Raw genomic sequence first — 22,696 nt, 5'->3', positions numbered from 1 at the left:
CTCTCGGCTCATATTTATTTTTTCCGTATAGACATTGAAGTGAATAATGTTATGTGTATTTTTCATTTCAATATCTATTTTAGAATGTTTATAGTGATGACACTTAACCTTTAAAGTTTGTTGTACCTGTTCTCCACTTTGTCCTTGCTGTTTTTAAGGTACCCACGCCTGTGATTTTGACACTGGGAACTGGTTGTTCACGAGTCCTCCAATATTGTGATTAAAAATGAAAAAAAAAAAAAAAAAAAGGTTGTGGCACAATCAGCACCACATTGGTTGAGATCCAGCAAAGCAGAAAACAAAACAAAATAACAGCTGACATGTATTGGGTGTTGGTTTATTTTACTTTTCCTCCCCTGAAAATAGGGTTCAATAGAATAAACAACAATTTATTAGTTACATTAAGGATGGGAAATATTTTGAAATCATTTATTTTCCTCCCCCCAAAACAAAACTGACATTTGAACAGGGATGTTACGACTTTTCACATCCACCGTATACTTATCGTGACTTTTTTTTTCGGGATGTGCTGTGATATTATTGTCGTGTAAAATTTGAGTCTAGGTTCAATAAAGGATGAGGATGAGGAGCGCTGGTTGACAGGACAGCAGAATCGGGTACGGTCTGGTTCTAGACTCCGCCCAGCCAGGCCGCCGGTGTCGGATATTGAGAGACACCCGAGCAGAGAGCGAGAGAGACCTCGGGAGCGTCTGAGGTTGCTAATAACTTTCGGCTATTCATCATCTAAATTCCTTCTTCCTTTATTTACAATGTCTACATCGGGGTCCTTGGATCGATTGGAACTATGTGAAAGCCTTCTGACATGGGTAGGTCATAGACCAGAAGGTCCGATTTTATTTTTTTTCCCCCCCCCACCGCCCTCCGGCTCCGATGACTAGCTAGTTAGTTAGCATCGATGCTAACGCCTGGTTGTGAGCTAACTGGAGGAAAAATGAGTCGAGTTGACGCCGCTTACGTATGCAGGCCAGCTGTTGGCTGCCCGAGCTGCGGATGTGTTCGTGTGCTAGCCGCTTGCAAGCCTTCTAATCGAGCGAGAGTTTTAATTTTAATTTTGATTTTTTGCTCTCCGTGCAGCCGGATATTTGGCCAGGTTCAATTTCCTAATGAATATCACGCAGTTTAGTGACAGGCAGGGAAAGTGGTTCAGAAAACATCTGAAGAGCCTTTCTTTGGCTTGAGCTTGGGCTGGTGTATCCGCTGTTTTGTTTGGATTTGAGTCGTTTGCATTCCCCTCCTAAATCTTCTCGTTTGCTAATGAACTCAGCATGAAACATCTTTTAAGCAGCGCGTTCTTCCCGTATTGCTTATGTTTACGTAATCCAGATGTAGCAATAGCGCAAATGTCGTCATCATATTCATCGCACTACGTCATCACGTCACTAGTATTATACTTTCCACTTCGTACCAATGGTGCAATTACTTATTATTTTCCTTTCGGCTCGTCTGTAGCATAATTAAACTATACAGATCGATCTTAATAAATTAGAATACTGTAGGACAGAGTTTCTCATACAAGGGCCCGTGGACCCGTAGTGGGCTGTCTGTGAAAATAAAATACATTTTTCAAAAGAACCCATTTTATTTATATAGGGAGAACGATTTTATACTTAAACCACACAGGGTACTCAAGTTTCTCACCACATATATGTGACCACATTCTTTCAGTTGTTTATTTTTACTTCTCCTCTTGAAACAAAATAATGATTATCATAAAATGTTAAAATTCTGCTCTACAGTTCATATTAACAGTGTATAAAGTTTAGTTTTTCCTTAAAAGTTTACATTTGAACAAGGGCTTGTATTCTGTAGACCTTTTATAGCCACTGTCTGTTAATAAAAAATAAAACATCACACCATAACTAATACTCATTTGTACATCTGGAATTTCAAGACTGTGATGTCATTGTACAAATACCAACACACATTACTGTCACATCAACAGAGGAGTGCAATGGCATGTTTTGACAATACACTGCCTGGATTCTCTGCAGTTTACAGTAAAGATATGCGCTGTGATATCGCAGACCTTTGTGCGGTACAGTGTGCTGCTTCGAAACCAAGCTGGAATGTTGTCATTTGTCAATATTATCAATAACATTTTTGTCAGGATAAAGTATGTGTCGATTTTATAATTTCAGTTTTCATCTGTAATTAATTGTTTTCCTGACTTCTGTACCAGCACAAAAAAAGCAAAACCAAGTAAGGAGGATGTTTTATATCAATTGTGCTAAGAGTGAAGCAAGAATGAAGGGAAACTATGGTGGCTCAGCTTCCATTCAGACATTTTCTTCAGGGATAGGAATTTGTCAATCTTTATATACACATTTAAAAGCAGTGGTGACTGATTAAATGTAAACAATCAAATGTTTTCCTTTGTTTATACACTAGATAAGATGATTAAATTTGATTGAGTTTCAGTTCGCTAACTATTCTGTGTAACCAAACTTTTAACTTGGATTCAGAAAACAAATGCACTTGGAACAAATATACTGCATCGCACAGGGGGTTGGTTCTTCACAGCTAATATAATTACTGTGTGTGTGTCATTACTGGAGGTGATAAAGTTATGTCATTGGCATGTACTTGGTGCAATTCTTGTTACCATAATGCTGAGAAGCCCTGCAAATCTGCATCACATCAAAACTCAACTGAACAGTCTTTCTTCATTTTAGTATTGGGGAAAAATTCCTCACATACCTGTGAACTACACCGCCCAACCACAACAGTGTGACCACTTGTGGAATTTAAAGGTATTAAAAAAAAACCATCACCTTTGGTAGATATTGTAAGAGAGCTATTCATTTAACAATGTTTATTTTCATGAAATTAGAGCTGCTATTTTGTATAATCAAAATATTCGGATCAGCTTTCACTCATTAAGATGCGGTACAGTTCTTAGTGTTGTGGCTGGTCTGTATTTGAAGTCACATGTGAAGTGAGCAGGCTGCAATGGTGTCACTGGCAGGATCTGCTTACCTCTGCTTATGAAATGACTTTGCAGCTATCAGAGGAAAAGCTCTTCCTGTTGGATAAAGCAAGGCAGGTTAGGGTTTGTGGTTGACAAGTAGAAAGATTATGCTGTCATACATGATAAACCAGAAACTAAGTTATTTAAGTTGAAAGAATGCACTGTGTATGATTGAGTTGTTAAAAAAATGTGTAGAGAGCTTGATGGGTTTGTTGCATATTAGCGAAGTAACACAGGAATACAGTTTGAAAGTTTTCTGTTCAACACAGGTCAGCTTTGTTGGATCACATTTCAATTTTTGTGTCAATAACAGTGCTTGAAGTTGCAACATACCCCCTAAAACCTAATTGATGGCTTCCATTTTCAGGAACCTCTGACATGACTGTCACATTTTTTTAATAAGAAAACCAACACCCTTGAGTGTTTTACCCTAAAATCTAAAAATTGAAGACACAATATTAAACTGTTTGGGCATTATGATTAATTCATAGTGTGTCTTCTTTTGGTCTGGATGCCGTAGCCATAAGGGGTCAGTAAAATTCAGGCATAGATAATGAGCGTGTCACTACTTACTGCTCAATAAACTGCAGTAATATCCGTTGTTTTGCACAGGGGATAAGTACCAGAGGCGGCACGGTGGATCAGATGGAAAAAGCCTTGGCCTCAGAGTTCTGAGGTGCCAGGTTAAATCCCAGACCCGCTTGTGTGGAGTTTGCGTGTTCTCCCCGTTTCCGCATGGGTTTCCTCCGGCACTCTTTGTCTCTATGTGCCCTGCGATTGGCTGGCAACCAGTTCAGGATGTACCCCGCCTCCTCCCCGTTGACAGCTGGGTTGGGCTCCAGTACTCCCTGTGACCCTTGTGAGGATAAGCGGCTAAGAAAATGGATGGATAAATACCATATGTGTGAGAGTATTGGCTTATTGTTAGTCTACATGTGTAGCGCAACCATTTGTGTCTGATTTCTATTCTGTGATTCTGATGGTATTCATTTACATTGCGTTTTGTATTGTGTTAGCCTGTCCATGGTGGTTTGTATTATGTTAGCCTGTCTATGGTGTTTTCCTCGAAAAGGTCAGTTTAGTATAATATTACATTTTGCTTTTCTTTTATGGCTTTTTTTTTAATTCCGATGTCATAACTCTGGAATAGTATTAAAATAATTTCTTTATTGGAGCATTTTTTGTTAGGTTTTTGATGCAGTGTACCTTATGGCCTGGACAAGAAAATTTGGATGCCCTGTCATTAGGGTTTATTAGATAAGAAGAGCTAAATAATATTTCAACGCTAAACAGCCCAAATAGTCGTTAAGTAGCTTTTGGCTCAAGCCCTGCTTTTATTCCATGACCCCTTTCTCACACTCAGACCTCTTTTTTGCAAGCCAGTTGCTAGTATATGTATCCAGTATGGCCTTGTGTATCTATTGCTGCTCGGTATGTAGAATGTTAAAAAAAAAAAAAATGGGTGATCTATTACATCAACACCACTCAAAAATAAGTGTTCCCATCATGCATCTTGAACATTATATGTTGAAGGCCATCAGTCGTAAAGACTGTTCAACAGTGTGATGACGGCTGGGAAGTCTTGAATATCATATTGTCTCTCAGGAGTGCTGCGGGTTTCTGTGTGTGTTGGTTGTATTTGGTGTTTTCTTTCCTTCCACTTGCTTTCCGGGAAGGGAAGTGAGTAAAGTGACCAAACCTTTTGCAGGGTTTGAAGTCTGTTGCAGCTTTTTCCACCGGGAGCAAACAGGGCAACACATGAATCGGGAAAATATACTCCAGCAAAATGCTCTGACATCCATTTTGACAAATCATGCTAGTTATGCCATTCTAGTAATAGAGTACATGAAAACAGGAAGTATTTTTTTTCTAGATAACCTGACATCAAGAAGAGTTACCAATTCATTATCTTTACATTGAAAGAATGTGACTCTCCATACCTTAATGGATGGTTTTTATGGTTATTTAAAAAAGGAATCAACTCAATCTCCCTGTATTTTGTTGTTATGTAATAAAGGGGTGTTGTTTGGGTTGAGTGTGTTGGCTGTGGACCAGCGGGCAGTCTTGACATATTTGTCTGCCAGGCACAGATCCTCTCAGATTACCTCTTGCAGTCCTTTTTGGATTTGTTGAACCGTCTTCATTTTCGTTGATCACATCAGTGCAGCACAGTTGCTTGCATCTGCTGTTGGTAATAGTTCATGCACCCAGTCGTCAGTACCGATCCACAGATTTTAGTTGCTCCGATATGGAAGATCCTTTTTAAGTCTTAACAGTTCCAGAAAATGGTTCTATTTTCAGCAACAACTAATGTAAAATTTTCCCCCAAAATGTTAGATGGATCTTGCTTTGGGGAAAATCATCATGTTATTTTTAGCTGCGTTATTAAAAAAATAGGGGAAAGTTATACATAAGCAGGGGCTCAACCTTGTCATTTCCTTCCTGTCAAACTTCCAACATTGCTGCTCTCAATTTCATAGCCTCTGTCACGTAGACTTGTTGGCATGTTGACTTGCCATTCTAGCCAACAGATTTCTTCCAGCCTTCAGTAAAAGTAGAGAGGACAAAGAAGGGAGAATGACCGAAGGAGGTTCTGACGATTGTTTGAACGAGAAGTTCCAGCCATGCATTGTTTTACATTTGAACTTACTCCAATTTGTAACCCCCCGCTGGTCACGTTCATGGGAGTAAACGATGGTTAAAAGCTTGTCTTGTAGTCACTATTACTCACCGCTGTTAGTCTTGATATGAACATGATGAATTACCAAATCTTTGACCTGTTTGTTTTGACATACTTCAACGTATGCAATATTGGCACAATGTAATCTGATCCAATAATTGTTTTTTTAGGTTCAAACATTCGGTGTTGAGGCGCAATGCAAGACTGTAGAGGACATGACGAGTGGCGTCGTCATGGCTCAGGTGCTACAGAAAATGTAAGTTGTGATTTTGAATTTGGTTTATAATGTCAACAAATGGGCAAAAATATTTAATTGTTTACTAAAGTAAAATATTATTTTGCCAGATGTCTTATTATCGTTAAACACAGATAATCAGTCTTCTTTGTTATCATAAATATAATTCTTAATGTTTACTCTTTTATTATTATATATTTAATGTTGCCGATTAATACTCATAGTGGAGAGGCAAAAATTCAGAGAATTTTGACACTTAAGTTAAACAAGATCTCCAAAACAATTGCGAAAAATCAGGATGGAATTATTTGACGACTAATCAGTTTTTTATTAGTCATTGCAGCTGTAGTGCGCTTTTACAATTCACTTTCATTCAACATCTTTTTTTTCATTTTGCAGAGACGAAGTGTATTTCAGTGATGCATGGATTAGTCGAATTAAGCCAGATGTGGGGGACAACTGGAGGTTAAAGGTAAGGTTTAGTTTCTTTCCATTTATTTTTAAATGTTGTTCATTGTGTTGCTTTCCCCCCACCCTGGTGCCCACATCTTTTTCTATCCACTCATTGTCATTATTACTGTATTTTATCATATACTGCCACAGTTTCAGGTGCCCACTTGAGCAAATAATTGCCTCACATCTAATGATCATTTTTACCCAAAAGGAGGTAGAGGTGATGTCTAAAGCATATATTGTAGTTTTTCAAGGAAGATCATTGTTATTACAACCAAATTAATACAGTTTAATTATTCCTACTTTTAGTAGGGAGACTCAACTGCTTTCCTTGCATCACATTTGCAAAACTTTTTTTTTTTCTTTTTTCAGATCAGCAATCTAAAGAAAATTCTCAAAGGTATCCTAGATTATAACCAGGAGGTAAGACAAATATTTTAACATTTATTCCTCAATCTGTTTGCAGCCTTGCCGTCTCAAGAGTCGTTTTACTTTAAGATTAATATTAGGATTGTTAAATCCAATGGCATTTCCCAGAATAGCTGTTTTTGTTGTTTTAACAAGTTTAAAGTGTTTAGAATTTTACTCCTGGTCGTGTCCAAGGCTTTAATGACTCATTTGATTTATGAATAAATGTTGACAATGTCAAACAAGTACGCTGACAATGGCAAGCACTGGATGCAATACATCTGTCGCAATACACAATCGTATTGGTTGACGTCAAGGTGGGCTGTCAGGGAGTTGTCATTGATATGGAAAACTACACGGAATATTAAAAAAAATCCAATGTGGTAAACGTTTCATCGTTGATCATAGATTGTCACTGATTTTTTTTTTCTTTTTTTTTGTTCCCGACAAAGTACATTGGGCCCGATCTGACTCGATGGATAATTGGGCCAACATTGGTGCTCAAATCCTGTAGGCCAATCTAGGCATTATGAGAAAATCATTTCAATTAATATTATGCTCTCCCTTTCTAGATTCTTGGCCAACACATAAACGACTTTACGCTACCTGACATCAGTCTCATCGGAGAACACTCTGATCCTGCAGAACTAGGGAGGATGCTTCAACTCATTTTAGGTTGCGCTGTCAACTGTGAACAGAAGCAAGGTGCCCACCAAATCTCCACATTTCAATCAAAGTTTGACTGATTATACAGTGGTACCTCGGTTTTCGAACGTCTCTGTTTTCATACAAATCGGTTTTCGGCCGAAAATTTCGAGATTTTTTTTGCTACAGATACGGCAATGCACTCCCAGCCTAGCATACTGTATTGCTAAAGCATACATTTTAAGCAAAAAAATAAATGCATTTCTTAAATGATTTAATCGTACAAAGTATTTAAACTATACATCTTTCTACTATGCAGTTTATTATCAGGAAAAGCTAAAAAAATCGCTTTAAAAAAATGTTTTTTAGGCTTGGAACACATTATTTAATTCTCCATTCATTGTAATGGGAAAAACGCGCTTTGATTTTCAAAAGTTTCGGTTTTTAACCGGCCTTCTGGAACGGGTTGTGTTTGAGAACCGAGGCACCTTTGTGTTTACGCTCTCGAGCTGACTGTAATAAAATTTAACCTCATCATTTTATTTTTACCACTAGAATATATCCAAACTATTATGATGATGGAGGAATCAGTCCAGCATGTCGTCATGACAGCCATCCAAGAGGTATTATGAGGGCTTTGATGCCTTTATGGAAAGTCTTTTTAGACATTCAGCTCTTTACGCGATTGCATCTCCCTGTAAAATGTGTGCCTGAATCACCTTGCTCGATTAAGTCTTCAGTTATCGTTTTTTTTTGTGTTTCTGTCAGCTGATGAGTAAAGAGACACCAGTGACAGGAGGGAATGACTCCTACGTGGATCTAGACCGACAGGTATGCGTACGAGTGTTAACATTATCTTTCATGACCTGCTGTCAAAATATTTGCACGTCAAACAGATATGAGTTTGTTTTGTGTTCAACTATCTCAACAACAGTGTTCCCATGAATTGAAAAGGCCTTAACTTATTTTATATTGTTATTTCACTGTTTCTATCAAGTAGAAACCTGCATCGTCGCTGTCCAGTGGAAACCTTCTATGTCCAAATATGGTTCCATTAAAAAAAAAAAAAAAAAAAATCACCAATTGATACTGATAGATAGCCCCCATGTTTATTTATTTTACAAATTATTAACCTTCCTATTATTGTTGAAAATAGCTTATACACTTCAAATTTCTGAGAAGTGTCGGTTCTTGCCTTCTTCTTGACTCCATGTGAGCCTCGCGGGAAGATTATTAGACAGTTGAACATAGTTTAAAGTAGTTTGGTTGGATAAATTTGAGTAAGCTTGCATCACTCATGGCTCTTAAGATCTTTGATATATTGGGAAGATGTTAGCCTTTTTTTTTATGTATTAAAGCTTTTTACCTTGTTGGGGGTTAGCTGCAATTACACATTTGGTGATACCATGTCCGCAACATTGTATTCTATGACTGTGATAAGTTACTATATTTTTGAAAGTAAATTGAATTAGTGATTAAACATGATTGGAGGAAGTTGTAGTTTTGATGTTGCTCGGCAAGAGTATGTAATAGCAATGTAATTTAGCGTTTAGTAACTCAAACAACATGACAATTACATTTTAATTGAATAAAGTCTGCTTTCCATTTATGTTTAAATCCCCTGGTTTACATTAACCGTTTGCTTTGCTTTGATAGCTGAAAAAATCTGTGGAGGAGCTGAATGAAGCTTTGGCTACAAAGGAGGAGATCTCCCAGAGGTGTCGTGAGCTTGATATGCAGGTTGGTTTCATGCAATTCTAAGATGGTTTTTTTTTTGTTTTGTTTAAATTGTTGTTTTAAGGAACTTTTTTTCGCTTTGAATCAGAGTAAGGTGAGCAGTTAGCCTTTTCACATCCACTACCTAACAATTTATCCCTTATCTTTTCCCTCTATTTTGTGTAAATTGATTCACATGGTATCTTCACTTGCTTTTTTTCCATTCCTGGTTCTCATTCCTCCCCTTAAAAATGCTATGTATTTGTCATCATGACACAGAATCAAAATGAACTTTTTTTGCATGCATGCATTTCCCCACCCGCTCCAGAAATGAGCAGTGTTTGAAAAGATTACCTAATCTGTTGTGTTCAGTCTGTCTCCTCTAATTACCTGACTATTTCAATATACTTTGTGCCTTGCTTTAAAGGCCCTCCATGCCCAAGAGGAGCGTGATAGACTGAGGTTAGAGTTTAATGAGCTAGAAGAGAGGGTAAATTCAAACTTCTATTTCTGCCTCTTTCTTCCATTCATTCTGTTTGGTGTGTATAATAAGAGTGCTAGAGTTTGTTTTTTTTCCCCCCATTTTTGCTTGCATCAAATTACCCCTTCCGTGTTGCGTGCGTGTGTGTGTGTGTGTGTGTGTGCGTGGGCGTGCTACAAGTTCAACTTAAGATACACTGCCCATAACTGTAGGTTTGTTTCATATGTCAGCCCTCCACTAATAATCTCCATTCTTTTCCCCTGTACCACACATTTCCACAGCACCATTAGGAATAAACACCAGCTTGCTTTTTAAGGCCAAGAATAGCTTTCAAAATGTTATTTGCATACAAATATACATCTCCACATGAACTTCGGTATTTACAATGTATACAGTGGAAAGTAGATTTGGATTTTTTTGTTTTCAATGTTGGTCTTTTAAGTTGACTTAATCGAGCAGTGTTTTGGTCCAATAAAATTGTCCCAATTTTTTTTTTTGTATTCTATATTTTGTGTCGATATTATGACATCAGGAGTAACTCCACTTTCAGTTTTAATTTTTTTCATCAGTTATTCTGTCCTCTCCCCCCATTACCAAATTTCTTTCTTTCTAAAAATACCACTGTTCGTGTGGACATTGCCTTCAATTCCGGAATAAATCTATATATAGGGCTGTGCAGCATGGTAATCATGGACTAAAATTAGGATGCGGCTTGTGCTTTGCTTGGTGTGGAGTTTGATACCCTGTCTATCACACAGAGAAAACAACATCAAACCATATGTAGCCCTCTTTGTTGGTTTGCCCTGTTGAGGACTTGCAGTGTCTTTGTCTTGTTACCAGAACTGATATTGCAATGTAGCGACTATTTTAGGTGCCATCTAGGGCTGGGTAATACGGCCTTAAAATAAAATCATTCTCGTTTTCACAAAAATTTGATTTTCCAATTTTAGTTTCATCCTCCCCTTCACCTTAGAGAAAAAGAAAATGACAGTTAAAAAAGTTTTGCTCTTTTTCCACTGGACTGCTTTCTTGCCATCCGGAAAACAGTGTGAAAATGATTTCACTCATGTTGTCACTTTCTCAGTCGGAATAAAAGTCGTTCGGTATGTATTTGAAAATAGTCGCTAAAGGGGTCAGAAGATTCACTGAGCTAGCTCTTCTCTAACTTATCGAGTCCTACCCGTAATTCTACCCTAATGACCCCTAATTGTGACTACAAATAATAAACCAATAATACACAGTACATTTCATATCCAGAACTAAAAGGTCCATGTAAAGTATTTTTTTGCAGGAATGTTGTCACCGTAAGTAGTGTACATCATTTTGGACTTGGTTTGAACCACCGAAGTCCATAAATAATTCAGATTGTGTTGATGAAAAAAAAAAACTTGGATTTGATCAAACCGATCAATTGCCCAGCCCTAGTGTCATCTGCTTTGAATGCATTTAAAATTGAAGCTATATTCACATTTGCACAGGTCGCAGCCTTGCAGGAGGAAAAGAGCAGTTTGCTAGCAGAAAACCAAGTTTTAATGGAGAGACTCAACCAGTCAGACTCGATTGAGGACATAAACAGCCCGGCTGGCCGCAGGCACCTCCAGCTACAGACCCAACTGGAGCAGCTCCAGGAAGAAACATTCAGGTAAAAGATTATTGTTCTTATGAAAGAGTTGTAGGTTAACTAATTTTCCCGGGACTATCATTTTCTAGGTTGGAAGCATCAAAAGATGACTACCGGATCCGTTGTGAGGAGCTCGAAAAAGAACTCGTGGATGTAAGGTCGCAAAATGAAGAGCTCACATCTCTGGCTGATGAGGCCCTGTCCCTCAAGGATGAGATAGATGTGCTCAGGTGAGTGACCTCGTCCTCTTTCTATTACTTTCATCATTTAAAGTTCATTGACGTTAATTGTTGCATTGATTTATCTTGATCTCGTTTTGTTATATGTTGTATTTCCGCTGTACATATTAGATATCTCATTGAGAATAAACCACATTGTTTTCCAACCAGGCATTCATCAGACAAGGTGTCAAAGCTTGAGGGTACAGTCGAACACTACAAGAAGAAACTTGAGGACATGGGACTTCTCAGGAGACAGGTAATATATGCACCCTCTTAAACCATTTTCCCAACAAATGTGTTCATGGTCTGTTTTAGTTCCACATATCCAATGAATTTCTCATTTCCAAAAAGGTTACATTAAACCGGTTCTCATACATAGTTTTTCTTCCTGTAATAAGCAGCCCCATGCCAAGAAGAAAGGACACAATGGATGTCCTCTATCCACCTATTTGTACTTTATAGCATTCCTCTTTTATATTAGTTTCTACTGCATTGCACAAGTATGATAATACACTATTTGCAAAGCTGAATTGTCTCACCATCTCACGAAAAACCCAGCCTTATAAAACAGAAGTCAAATCAAGGTTTACTATTCCGAAGCATATTTTGAACTGATCAATGGAAATGTGGCTCACAATGATACAGTGGTGCCTCGGTTCTCGACCACAATCCGTTCCAGAAGGCCCGTTGAAAAGTGAAACGTTCGAAAACCGAAGCGAGTTTTTCCATTACAATGAATAGAAAATGAAATAATGTGTTCCAAGCCCAAGAAATATTTTTAAAGCATTTTTTTTTTAGCTTTTCCTGATAATAAACTGCATAGCAGAAATACATGTATAGGTTAAATACTTTATATAATTAAATAATTTAAGAAGTATATTTATTTATTGCTTAAAACGTATGCTTTAGCAGTAGAGTATGCTAGGCCGGGAGTGAATCGCCGTATCTGTAGCGACTCTGCCCCCAGCCTTGTAAATCTTTTTTTATCAATAAAAGTGCAGAATAACTTTAAACAAGCAATAATGAGGGGGAAAAAACAGACAAATTGTTTTTTATTTGTACAGAAAGTACGTAATGTACAAAAAATTTAATTTGCAACTAGAGGGAGGGTTAATGGAACAAAAGGAAAAAAAGGAATCTAATGTAGACTGTTTCTGCCATCTTTTGATCACCTACCTGAATTGGCTCATGACAACCTCATTGAAATTTTGCAGCGTTCTGCAACATTCTGCTTTGTTAGGGTGATGGAGTTCTACAAAATTATGTATGTTGTTCCATTTAGCGCAGCTAGTTTTTTTATATCGTCACCTAAAACATCCTTCCTGCCGTCAGCCTCATCAGACGACATCTCCTCCCTTATTTGCCAACACTATCCCCAGCTAACTGCTGCTCGTTTACGGAAATAAGAAGCAACTTCTCGACTTCCTCCAAGATTTGTGGCCTTTGCTTGGTCAACACGGTTGCTCCTTTAGCAACATCACTTGCTTTGAGGGCATCCTTGTATGCTGATTTTTCCATGCCATATTTCTTCGATAGCTCAGAAACACGCACACCAGATTCGTGTTCAGCTATCTAATCCTTCTTGAAGTCGACATTTTTACCAACCACTTTCCTTTTTTCAGCACCAGCAGTTCCGCTTGCTTTCTTTAGAGCCACGATGGGGGGTTAATATTGCTCAATTGGAAGAAAAAAGTCAGTACCGGCACACGACCTCGTGCAGAGCAGTGAGTGGGTCAACTGCTTGCATCGCGCACGATTGTACGCGTTACTTTGTTTCTGTTTTTTTTCGTGGGTGCATTCGAAAGCACAATAACAAATAGTCTTGGGTCAACTGGTCGGGGGGTTAGAATACCAATTTTCATTTGAAAACTAAAGCAAAAAAATCTCAGAATTTTTGTTCAAAAACCGAAGTACCACTGTATTATTATTTTTTTTTACCTTTTTCATCCACCTCTGAATCTATATTTTCTCTGTTTTATGTGTTGCAATATAAACGGGTAGGCAACCTAATCACATCTTTGTTTCTATTTCTCAGAGTAAGCTTTTGGAAGAAAAGAACACAGTTTTAATGGAGTCCAACATCAGTTTAGAAGAAGAGCTTCGAAAAGCTAATGCTACCAAGGGGCAGCTAGAGACATACAAGCGACAGGTAACTCAAAAGCCAATCAGCCGTCTTGCCCGTCATGTGTACTTATTTATGTAATGTACGCAACTCTGCTGGGAGAGTGATCATTTGTCTTTTTCTCTGTGCAGGTGGTCGAGCTTCAGAATAGACTGTCGGAGGAGTCAAAAAAGGCCGACAAGATGGAGTTTGAGTACAAACGTGTCAAAGAGAAAGTAGACTCTCTACAGAAAGAAAAAGATGTATGTATATTACATTTTTTGTGCTGTTTTAAACTGTATTAAAATCCAAAACTGTAGATTATTTCATTAAGTTTTTAAATTTCAGTGAGAATATACTGTTAATTGTTAAATGGTTTAGTTCAGAAGTCTCTCGTAACTCACAAAACAATCTGTTTTTTTCATGTAGCGTATGCGAACGGAGAGAGACTCTTTGAAGGAGACCATTGAGGAGCTGCATTGTTTCCAAGCTCAAGAAGGACAGCTTACATCAGGTACAATGCTAAAAATGTGGCCAATCTTTTAGAATAATTTACACTAACAAGACCATCGTTTTGGCCAGGTCTTCTCCCACTGACAAGCGCTGACGGCTCTGATTCGTTGGCGGCTGAGATCACGACGCCTGAGATTCGGTAAGTTCTCTGAACCTCGCGCACGTCATTGACAATCAAAGATACAACTCCAAACACCTTTTAGAGTAAATTATCTTCGGAGCTGCTGCTCATATTGCAGCCACATGCTTTGCAGCTCAATCTACTTTCCACCCATGCTGTTGTAGAGTCTTTATGAGTTTGGCAGAAAAAGCACTCCTCCTCGACTGAGTTATGTAATAGCAACATACCAGTTACATCAGCTTGCTTTCTAAGATGGCTTGATTTTCTGTCAGCTTGATTTCCCTCTTTTCTCTCTCTCTCTCTCGCTTTCGCTCTCTCTCGTTCTCGCAACATAATCTAGTAGCGATTGTTGCTTTCACTTTTAATCCTATCAAACGTGTTGGGTTCACGCATACCAGAGAATGAAGTTGTTAAAGATGGGATTACCACTGCTCAGTGAAACGAACAGAGTTCTCACCTGAATTACTTTCCTTCAATACGTTTTTCACACAGGGAGCATTTAATTCGCCTTCAGCATGAGAACAAGATGCTGAAGCTGGCTCAAGAGGGTTCGGATAACGAGAAGATTGCTCTGCTACAGAGTCTGCTGGAAGACTCTAATAGAAGGAAAAGTGAACTGGAGACGGAAAACAGGTCAGGCCAGGACATACAAACTTGCAGTGGACCCTGACATGTAAACATTTATTACAGTTTTTCCACAAAGTGCTTTTTCTAGTGCAAATACATAGTTCAGAGAAACGTGAGCTCCGATGGGCAAACAGCAACCTTGTCGCTTCAAACTTGTCCCCGTGCGATATATTCGAAAGTCGTCGGCCTGTAAGCGTTATGGTATGTTCAAAACTATGTTGTCCAACTGGTCTCTGTGCTTTGCGCTTTGGCAGGTTAACTAACCAGCGCTTGATGGAGGAACAGAGTCAGATAGAAGAGCTACAGAAAAATCTGCAAGAACAAGGCTCCAAAGCAGATGACGTACGTAATAAATTGTTTAATACGCGTATGTGTGTCATTAGGATTAAGGGACACAAAATAAATTCCTCGGTGATACTTGTGTGGAAAATCGTTGCAGGTCTATAATAATAATAATTTAAAGTGCTGTTTTTCTTACACCCAGAATTTGATGTGATAAGAAACTTGCACATAATGTCGTCATAGATTTTATCCATTCATCCATTATCTGAGCCGCTTATCCTCACAAGTGGCGAGGATCATAGATTTCAATCCACACAATTTATTCAAACAAGACATAGGGCTCAATGTTCCCTCTAAATTTGCGCATTTGCGCACTTGTCGCACACACTCAGCGCAGATGAAAGGAGATCCAGTGCAGTGAACTACAGTCTGATGTATTTTTTTTTCTTTTAATGACGGCAACACACTGCCTCTCACAACGAGCTGCTGCCCAGTCACACCGGACCGCACACTGTTTCCTGGTTTACCTGACTCTTAAAAGGGTAATTACAATTGGTGTGTAATGTTAAATTTCACCTTGGCACAGACTGATCGAGGATGAAAGCACAGATTATATGGTGCCCAAAAAATTAATTCTGTATTTTAAATATAGGAGGCAATCTACCATTAACCCTAAAAGTGTTTGGGAGCATCATTCAGCTTTCAACGTACATTGCTAAAGATATTCTGCAAGCAATAATTCAGTTTTACACCAAGAAAAACAGACAGGGATATCATTGTGGATTAAAAAAGAAAAAAGAAATAAAGTTGGAAGTGACATTTCAAATTTATAGTTCATAGTTGGCTTGGTTTGGTTACCAATGTCTTTTTTTTTTTTTTTTTTTTTTTGTTGACATTTTCAGTGTAAGTTTGCAAAAACACAAAATTGTTTTAAAAAATGTTCTGATGGAATGTAATTTGAACTTTTTAATGAGCCATGTAACTTCAATGGATGACACTGATTGACCACAGTGCGTACGTCTGATGTTGCTCACACTGGTCAAACGGAACGCCCACGGCCTTAGTGTGTTTGCTCAGATACATAAAAAATTGAACATTGCTAGGGAATGGACATCTAGTGTAATGCAGTTTCTGCATTCATCCAACTAATTGAGTCCACGGTTGAGGAGGTTGTACACCAGTTAAACTACATTTCTTTTTCACGTTTCAGTCCTCCATTATGAAGAAGAAATACACGGAGCACATGTAAGTTATCGCTTTACAAACTCACCAGTCTGCACTATTTCTTATTCTAATAATATAAATACTCGGATGATGTCCAGTCGGAGACATTGTGGTCATATGTAACCAGGCATTTTGAAATGAATTTGTTCATACAAAATGTCAGTGAGTGTTCTTGTAGGTTGAAATGAGCCATCACTATACTTTTCTTACACGGATTCTTTGTGCTCCCCACTAGGGAGAAATTACAAGAGGTGAACAACGAGTTACTTAAGAAAAATGCCTTCATTGATGAGATGGAGCCCAAATACGCTGCCAGTTGTGAGTTTGCAGTGTCATGCAACCAACTCTTTGAATGCTATATTAGGGTTTGTGTCTGCATCGAAATGTGTTCTCCTCTTATTTTAGCTCAACGAGTGGATGAATTAGAGGAGGCCTTGAAAAAGAAGGATGACGAGATGAAACAGATGGAGGAACGATATAAGAAATACCTTGAGAAAGCCAAGAGCGTGAGAATTTTTTTTTTCTTTTTTTTTTTAAACCTTTGAAACTGATAAGAGATGACAGGATATCATTTGTAACTGATGACACGGGGTTTTCAGGTGATTCGCACCCTGGATCCTAAGCAGAACCAAGGCTCGGGTCCGGAAGTTCAGGCCTTGAAGAACCAGCTGCAGGAGAAAGAACGGATGTTGCACTCATTGGAGGTAATCAGTTGGGCTTTGTCAAAGAAATGGGCCAGCTCTTTTGTAGACTACAGATCAGTGACTCGAGATTAGACTTTACAGGATTAGTATTTTTGGGGCTGGTCACCGATCAGCAAATTCTAAAGAACGATCACAAGATGGAGCAATGAAATAAATGTTCTTCTATTGTATTGCATTCTATTATAATTCATGTATCTACTTTTTGTGACATTTTTGATTGTTAGTCTGCTGTGACATTTTTCAATTATAAAATATGTTCCTTGGCTCCATAAAGGTTGGAATTCCCTGCTCTGTCCAGATTATCTGTTCAACTCAACTGCAACACAACCATGACCACATTTGTTCACGTGCTATTGTTTTTTATTTTTTTTCCTTACAACAGAAAGAGATGGACAAAACAAAGAACCAGCGGGACTACGAGGAGAAACTAATAGTGTCGGCCTGGTACAATATGGTAGGACTGACATTGATGTCTTCAAAATGAAGCTATCGATAAATCAATTCACATTTGTCCTCTTGATATTTAACAGAAATGTTCACATTTAAAACATGTAACAACCAGTGATGCCAATTACTCTGTAAAAAAAAAAAAAAAAAATCCATCATTTTGAGTAATGACTTTTCTCGGAAAAAGTAATTAGACTACAGTTACGTCTTCAATCCATCTAGAGATGTTTTTCCATCGTCATTGTCTCGCTACATAGTTGGTGATTAAGGATCTGTCCAAGTGTGCAGTAGCATTTAACCGAGATCACCCATTTTTTCCAACATAAAGAAGAAAGTGATTGTGGAGTGATTGTTGGTTTTACTATAGAGCTCGTGCACGTGACGTCACAGTTTGCACGGCGCCATATTGCAGTTAAAACTTAGCTGCTCTGCAGTGTGGGAGCCGTTGAACCGGAGCAGATTTTTTTAAAATTCCCCAAGACTTATTGTTCTGTTGGATGTCACAATAGACAAGTCAGCTATTCAAAGAGATCATTCTATGGAATCCCAGCTAAAAAGATGAGAAAAGATAGATGGATTTCGGGTCCAGCGAAATACACACGCCCGTGTAGCGATCATTTCATTTCAGGTAGGAATTATTTTTGTCAATCTCAAATAACCGAGAAGTATTTATAATGCAAAGTTGACTCATTTGAGAGCAATGCATATTTAAAAAAAAAATAAAAAGTGTCACAGAGAGATTTACGGAGGTTAATGTGGGGCCGCAATATGCTTCTGTGTACAGACGAGACAACTTTTTTTTCAGTCATAGTTAATGAATGCGAGTTTGTGTAAAACCAGGGGTCATGTATTTGAATTTAAAAAATCCGAGTGGGTCCAGCACAATATGGGTTTTATTCCTGATTGAGAACAGATCCAGCAACGAAGTATTTGTATGAGTACAGACATTTATACGCTTTCAAACTTTTCTGTGTAAATCTCGACGACTTACTCACCAGATACATGTGTAGATCCAGTTGTCCAAGGCAAGCAGAAGCGAATTAACAGTCCAATTTCTTATCGGCGAAAACATGGACTTCTGCATTAAATACGGGTCCTCTATGCCAAGTGTCTCTTATTTTTCCACATACCTATGTTTATTAACACCTAAATGTTTAACGGCATCGGACAAAACTCTGGATGTCGTGCTACAAGACATATTTTCGTTTTGTCTCAACAGAATTAACTTGCAACAATGCTCTGTTTGACCGGCAATATGGCGATCTCACGTGATTTTATGACGTAGTTGCACGAGCTCTATAACTGTAAAAGTGCAAAGAAATGCACACTTTCGGCGCACTGTTATTTGTTTCTCTTTATTATTTACACATTAAAAATATAGTATTATTGGGGTGTTAAACGTACAATGTATTATTGGTTGATTATTTATTTTGTTTCTGTCAACCTCCTTTAGCCAGCCAAGGCTTTGAGTTTGAACCATGAGTATGTTTAATCACTAGATGGCAGTATAACCATAACTGATCTTTGCTAACGCTGCTCCGCTGGTGGAAATGATCAGAACTTCTTATATCAACACAAATGTGTTGTTAGGGTCCCCACCCCCCACCCCCATTCATCACTATTAGCGGGCTGGTTATAACAGATTCCTGCTGTGGCATCTGTTTTAAAAGGGGAAAAATTACTATCTAGATAATGTTGATTCTGTTTAATGCTCATCTGGCCTTTTGTTTTCTCAGGGAATGGCTTTCCAGAAGAAAGCGGCTGAAGACAGATTGGCCAATACTGGCTCCAGTCAGTCTTTCCTGGCCCGCCAGAGGCAAGCCACCACTTCCCGCCGCTCCTACCCAGGGCACGTCCAGCCAGCTACCGCAAGGTAGAAAGGCAGAAATACGCGACAGCAAATCTACCTTTAAAAAAAAAAAAAAAAACAAAAAAAAAACCCTGAACCATTGATTTCAACTTCATTCAATTGATTTTCTTTGTTTTTTTCCACCCTTCTTCCCGATCAGATCCGTCAGGTAGAGATGCCAGGCAAGACAGCCACAAACTTTCACCACTTTTATTCCTCGCAAAACTTATTTTCCCCTGACTCAAGTGATGGCAGACCACACACAGCCCAGCATTATTCTATCAGTCGTTATTAATCACCTCAAATGCATTGTTTACCAATTAACCTCAACTTCTATATGCAGTACTCATACGCAATTCTACCTACTAGATATTAATCCTAAAGTTTCTTTAGTTTTCTGCTCCCACCATCTGACATTGTCTGAGCTTCTGAGTTGTATTCATATATTAGTTGATATGATGAATTTATTATTACCATCCCCAGAACAGAACTTATTTTCTCACTATTTTGTCAACAGTGTAAGTCCATAATGATCTTATTATCGTTATCATATTAACGTCTCGAAGGGTTGAAATAATTTCAGGTCGAACGGCTTCACCAGCATCTAATTGGTTCTCTCATGAAATGTTTAGTGCCAAAATGGAAAACTATACCTACGATAAAGACAAACGTACTGGGACATCTGCATCTTGTGGAAGTGGAAATTGGAGAAATGATGGGAGTTGAGCGCCTCCTTCATATTTTTGCTTTTTGTCGACTTTCATCCAGAAGAACATTTTGTAAAGTTCATGCCTCACAATCTTCGTTTTGTACCTTTTTTCTCTCACAGACTTTCAAAAATTAATCTATGGAACCCCAGATCTGACATGGGATTATTCTTTTTTTTTACCGTGGCTACAAGAGAGGTATAACTTGTGGACACAATAGACATTAATATCCATGTCATTTGTGAGTAAATTGATCTTACCTTCCTTAGAAACTGTAAAGTTAGTCAGGACTACATATGTTGCAGTTTCCATTTTAAGGTGTGCTCGGATTGCTTAACCTGACGTTCGTTATTCTTGGATATTTATTTGCTATTTTTTTTAATGCGCATATCTATTTTGTGGCCACAATTGAGCATATCGTTTCCACAAGGTATGCTGTGGTAATAATTGTTTTTCCCACATAACGTCTGGTGTTCCATAGTTCTCCGCTTAAATCAGGGCCAGAATTTGCTGCTAACATTCCCTGCGATCTGACCATTATCTCCTGTTCTCCTCCCTCCCCCTAACAGCAATATCCCAGCATGATCGGCACAACAGTGGCCCGGCCTGATACGGCTCGGCTCGTCTGTGGTCTGTGCTGGCGAGACCCGAGGCGCACGCTGCATGAAATACCCGCCTGCTGACTCTTTGCATGACTTTGCATTGACTGTGAGTTAACCCAACATACAAGCGACAGCAGCATGAGCACTAACCGCCCTCTGCAGCATTGCAATCCTCGGGCGCGCCGGTAGGGGGAGCCGCGGGAAAAGAAATCCTTTCATACTTCCCGTCTATATTCATTCATCTCGTTTCCATTTTCCCTAACTCCCATCACTGTTCCTTCTTTGCGCCTCACGGACACATCTGCTCGTCTTTTCAACCTGCATCAGGTCTGTTACGACCCCGCCTGTTACGAAGGCCTCAGCCAGGGCCAGAACAGTTGACATCTGTCCTGAATACCTCAACAGCATTTTCTTACATGTTCAGTCGTGAATTGATGTCAATACTTCATAGGAAAACAGAACAAAAAAAGTAAACAGCCTCGAAATTAAGAGTGACACTCTCCCCACTTAGACGCTTTGTCATTGTGTTTAAAAAAAAAAGAAAAAAAATCGGTGAATGCCGTAATGTCTTGACGTGGCTTGAGGGGGTGCTAGCTGCGTTTTTACCTCAAGTTTTATTTGATAGGCACAAGATGAGCAAATGTTCATATGCAACATAAAAACCACAAGTCAATTTTCAAGTATTTTTCTAAGCTACATCATGTCTTACCAGTATGTATTTTATGATGTAATGTTTATTTGATACGTATTTAGTGTACTCGGGACATAAAATTGGTATTATGTGCGTTTCAATATAAGTCCAAGGAAGTAAAGAACCAGTGTTGAGCCAAAAGCAAGTATTCACATCTGTGAAGCATTTGTAGAAAATTGATCAAAACTAAATCAGTTTCTTTAGGCCAATGTAGTCTCTCTTTTTTTTTTTTTTTTTTTAGTTAACAAAAGTGAAGCAGATGATATTTCGCCTCGAAACCCCCCACCCATTTTATTCTGTGCAACGTAATACTCATGAAAAAAAAAATAGGTCACCTTTATCATGCAGCATCACGTTACATTTTGTGTAGCTTTTTAATGCATATTTATATTTTATTTGCAGGGCTTAATATGTCAACATCCATAAAAGCGGTGGTGATATGCATGTTACGGGCATAAATGCATACTTTCACACGTTAGAGACAGTTTAATCCTCCATTTAGTGCCTTTGTTACTGGTGCGATGCTTTTTAAGGCAGTGATGCAAGCTGGCCTTAAACATTAAACGTTTCATTGTGTCATTTTGTAAAGAAATATAAGAAATGAGCATCCACCACCTCCACGTTTGTAGTTGAAAACTAGAATTGATGAGGGCTTGTCTGTTATATTTTTACTCAGTAATATCTAACGGTTTATCTTATGTAGTGCATTTTTTTTTTTAAATCTTACAAAGTTATTTATTCTGTCTTGTGCACAAGTTTTAGTATTATGTTGCCAGTTTAACTGTTCCATGTGACATTAATATACTGGTGGTGTCCTGCATTGATTGTCTTCATGTAATGAATTGACCGTAAGCCCAACAGTCTGATTGGTCAACAGATTGTTTGTGACTTTTAATTTCTTTACAGGGAATGGCACAATTTCAGGTCTTAAATGGTTTGGTAAATCTTGTAACAAGAAAAGGACACTTAAAACTGTAATTAATTTGTATTGGATTTACTGATCCTTCAAATGAAAATATTTTATACTTGTGTGGCTGTTTGCTCACTTGGGAATTTAATAAAATTGTCTTTCAAGATATTAGTGGGAAAGTCATTTGCAGTCAATATTAATTGAATTTTAAAAAACAAAACAGTGGAACCACTTTCGTTAACTTCCAAGTTGTTTTAACTTATCCCAAATTTTCCAATATAGTGGTTTTTTTTATTTACATTCTAAACTACCATATCCTGTAGGTATAAAAAATATATTTGCCTGTATAAAACTGAATCTAAAATAGTCCAACCACTTACCTTCTGACTGACCCATAATGAGGAGTGCTTTCCTGTTCATTGTACAGCCTTGTGGTGTTTTGTAGATATTGCTGGAATTAGTTTCTGTA

At 38.2% G+C, this 22,696-nt stretch overlaps 1 protein-coding gene across 4 annotated transcripts; it reads left to right on the top strand.

The window, feature by feature from the left end:
• Positions 1 to 613: 613 nt before the first annotated feature.
• hook3 (hook microtubule-tethering protein 3) lies at positions 614 to 22,393 on the top strand. Of its 4 annotated transcripts, none has more exons than XM_061801587.1 (24): positions 614 to 827; positions 5,840 to 5,925; positions 6,304 to 6,376; positions 6,730 to 6,780; positions 7,338 to 7,470; positions 7,966 to 8,033; positions 8,179 to 8,241; positions 9,067 to 9,150; positions 11,086 to 11,249; positions 11,318 to 11,458; positions 11,618 to 11,705; positions 13,485 to 13,598; positions 13,703 to 13,813; positions 13,980 to 14,064; positions 14,133 to 14,202; positions 14,677 to 14,817; positions 15,066 to 15,153; positions 16,304 to 16,338; positions 16,553 to 16,635; positions 16,723 to 16,823; positions 16,917 to 17,021; positions 17,404 to 17,475; positions 19,205 to 19,341; positions 20,594 to 22,393. In XM_061801587.1, the coding sequence occupies exons 1-24, from the start codon at positions 771 to 773 to the stop codon at positions 20,607 to 20,609; spliced, it is 2,166 nt and encodes a 721-aa protein (XP_061657571.1). In that variant the 5' UTR covers positions 614 to 770; the 3' UTR covers positions 20,610 to 22,393. The 4 variants fall into 4 exon arrangements, with proteins under 4 accessions (XP_061657571.1, XP_061657572.1, XP_061657573.1 ...); XM_061801588.1 differs by having other exon boundaries at positions 19,478 to 22,393; XM_061801590.1 differs by lacking the exon at positions 614 to 827 and adding an exon at positions 3,367 to 3,370 and having other exon boundaries at positions 5,839 to 5,925.
• The last annotated feature ends 303 nt before the right edge of the window (positions 22,394 to 22,696 follow it).

Source organism: Syngnathoides biaculeatus, chromosome 17 (assembly GCF_019802595.1).
Source record: "Syngnathoides biaculeatus isolate LvHL_M chromosome 17, ASM1980259v1, whole genome shotgun sequence".
NCBI lineage: Eukaryota > Metazoa > Chordata > Actinopteri > Syngnathiformes > Syngnathidae > Syngnathoides > Syngnathoides biaculeatus.
This window is presented reverse-complemented; position numbering and strand designations above follow the sequence as displayed.

What these genes read in the sequence shown, in the direction of transcription:
- hook3 (XM_061801587.1), top strand. Translation starts at nt 771, where the DNA reads ATGTCTACATCGGGGTCCTTGGATCGATTGGAACTATGTGAAAGCCTT. An exon ending in GTGAAAGCCTTCTGACATGG is followed by an intron (nt 828 to 5,839) that starts GTAGGTCATAGA and finishes TTGTTTTTTTAG; the next exon opens with GTTCAAACATTCGGTGTTGA. An exon ending in TGGGACTTCTCAGGAGACAG is followed by an intron (nt 11,706 to 13,484) that starts GTAATATATGCA and finishes TCTATTTCTCAG; the next exon opens with AGTAAGCTTTTGGAAGAAAA.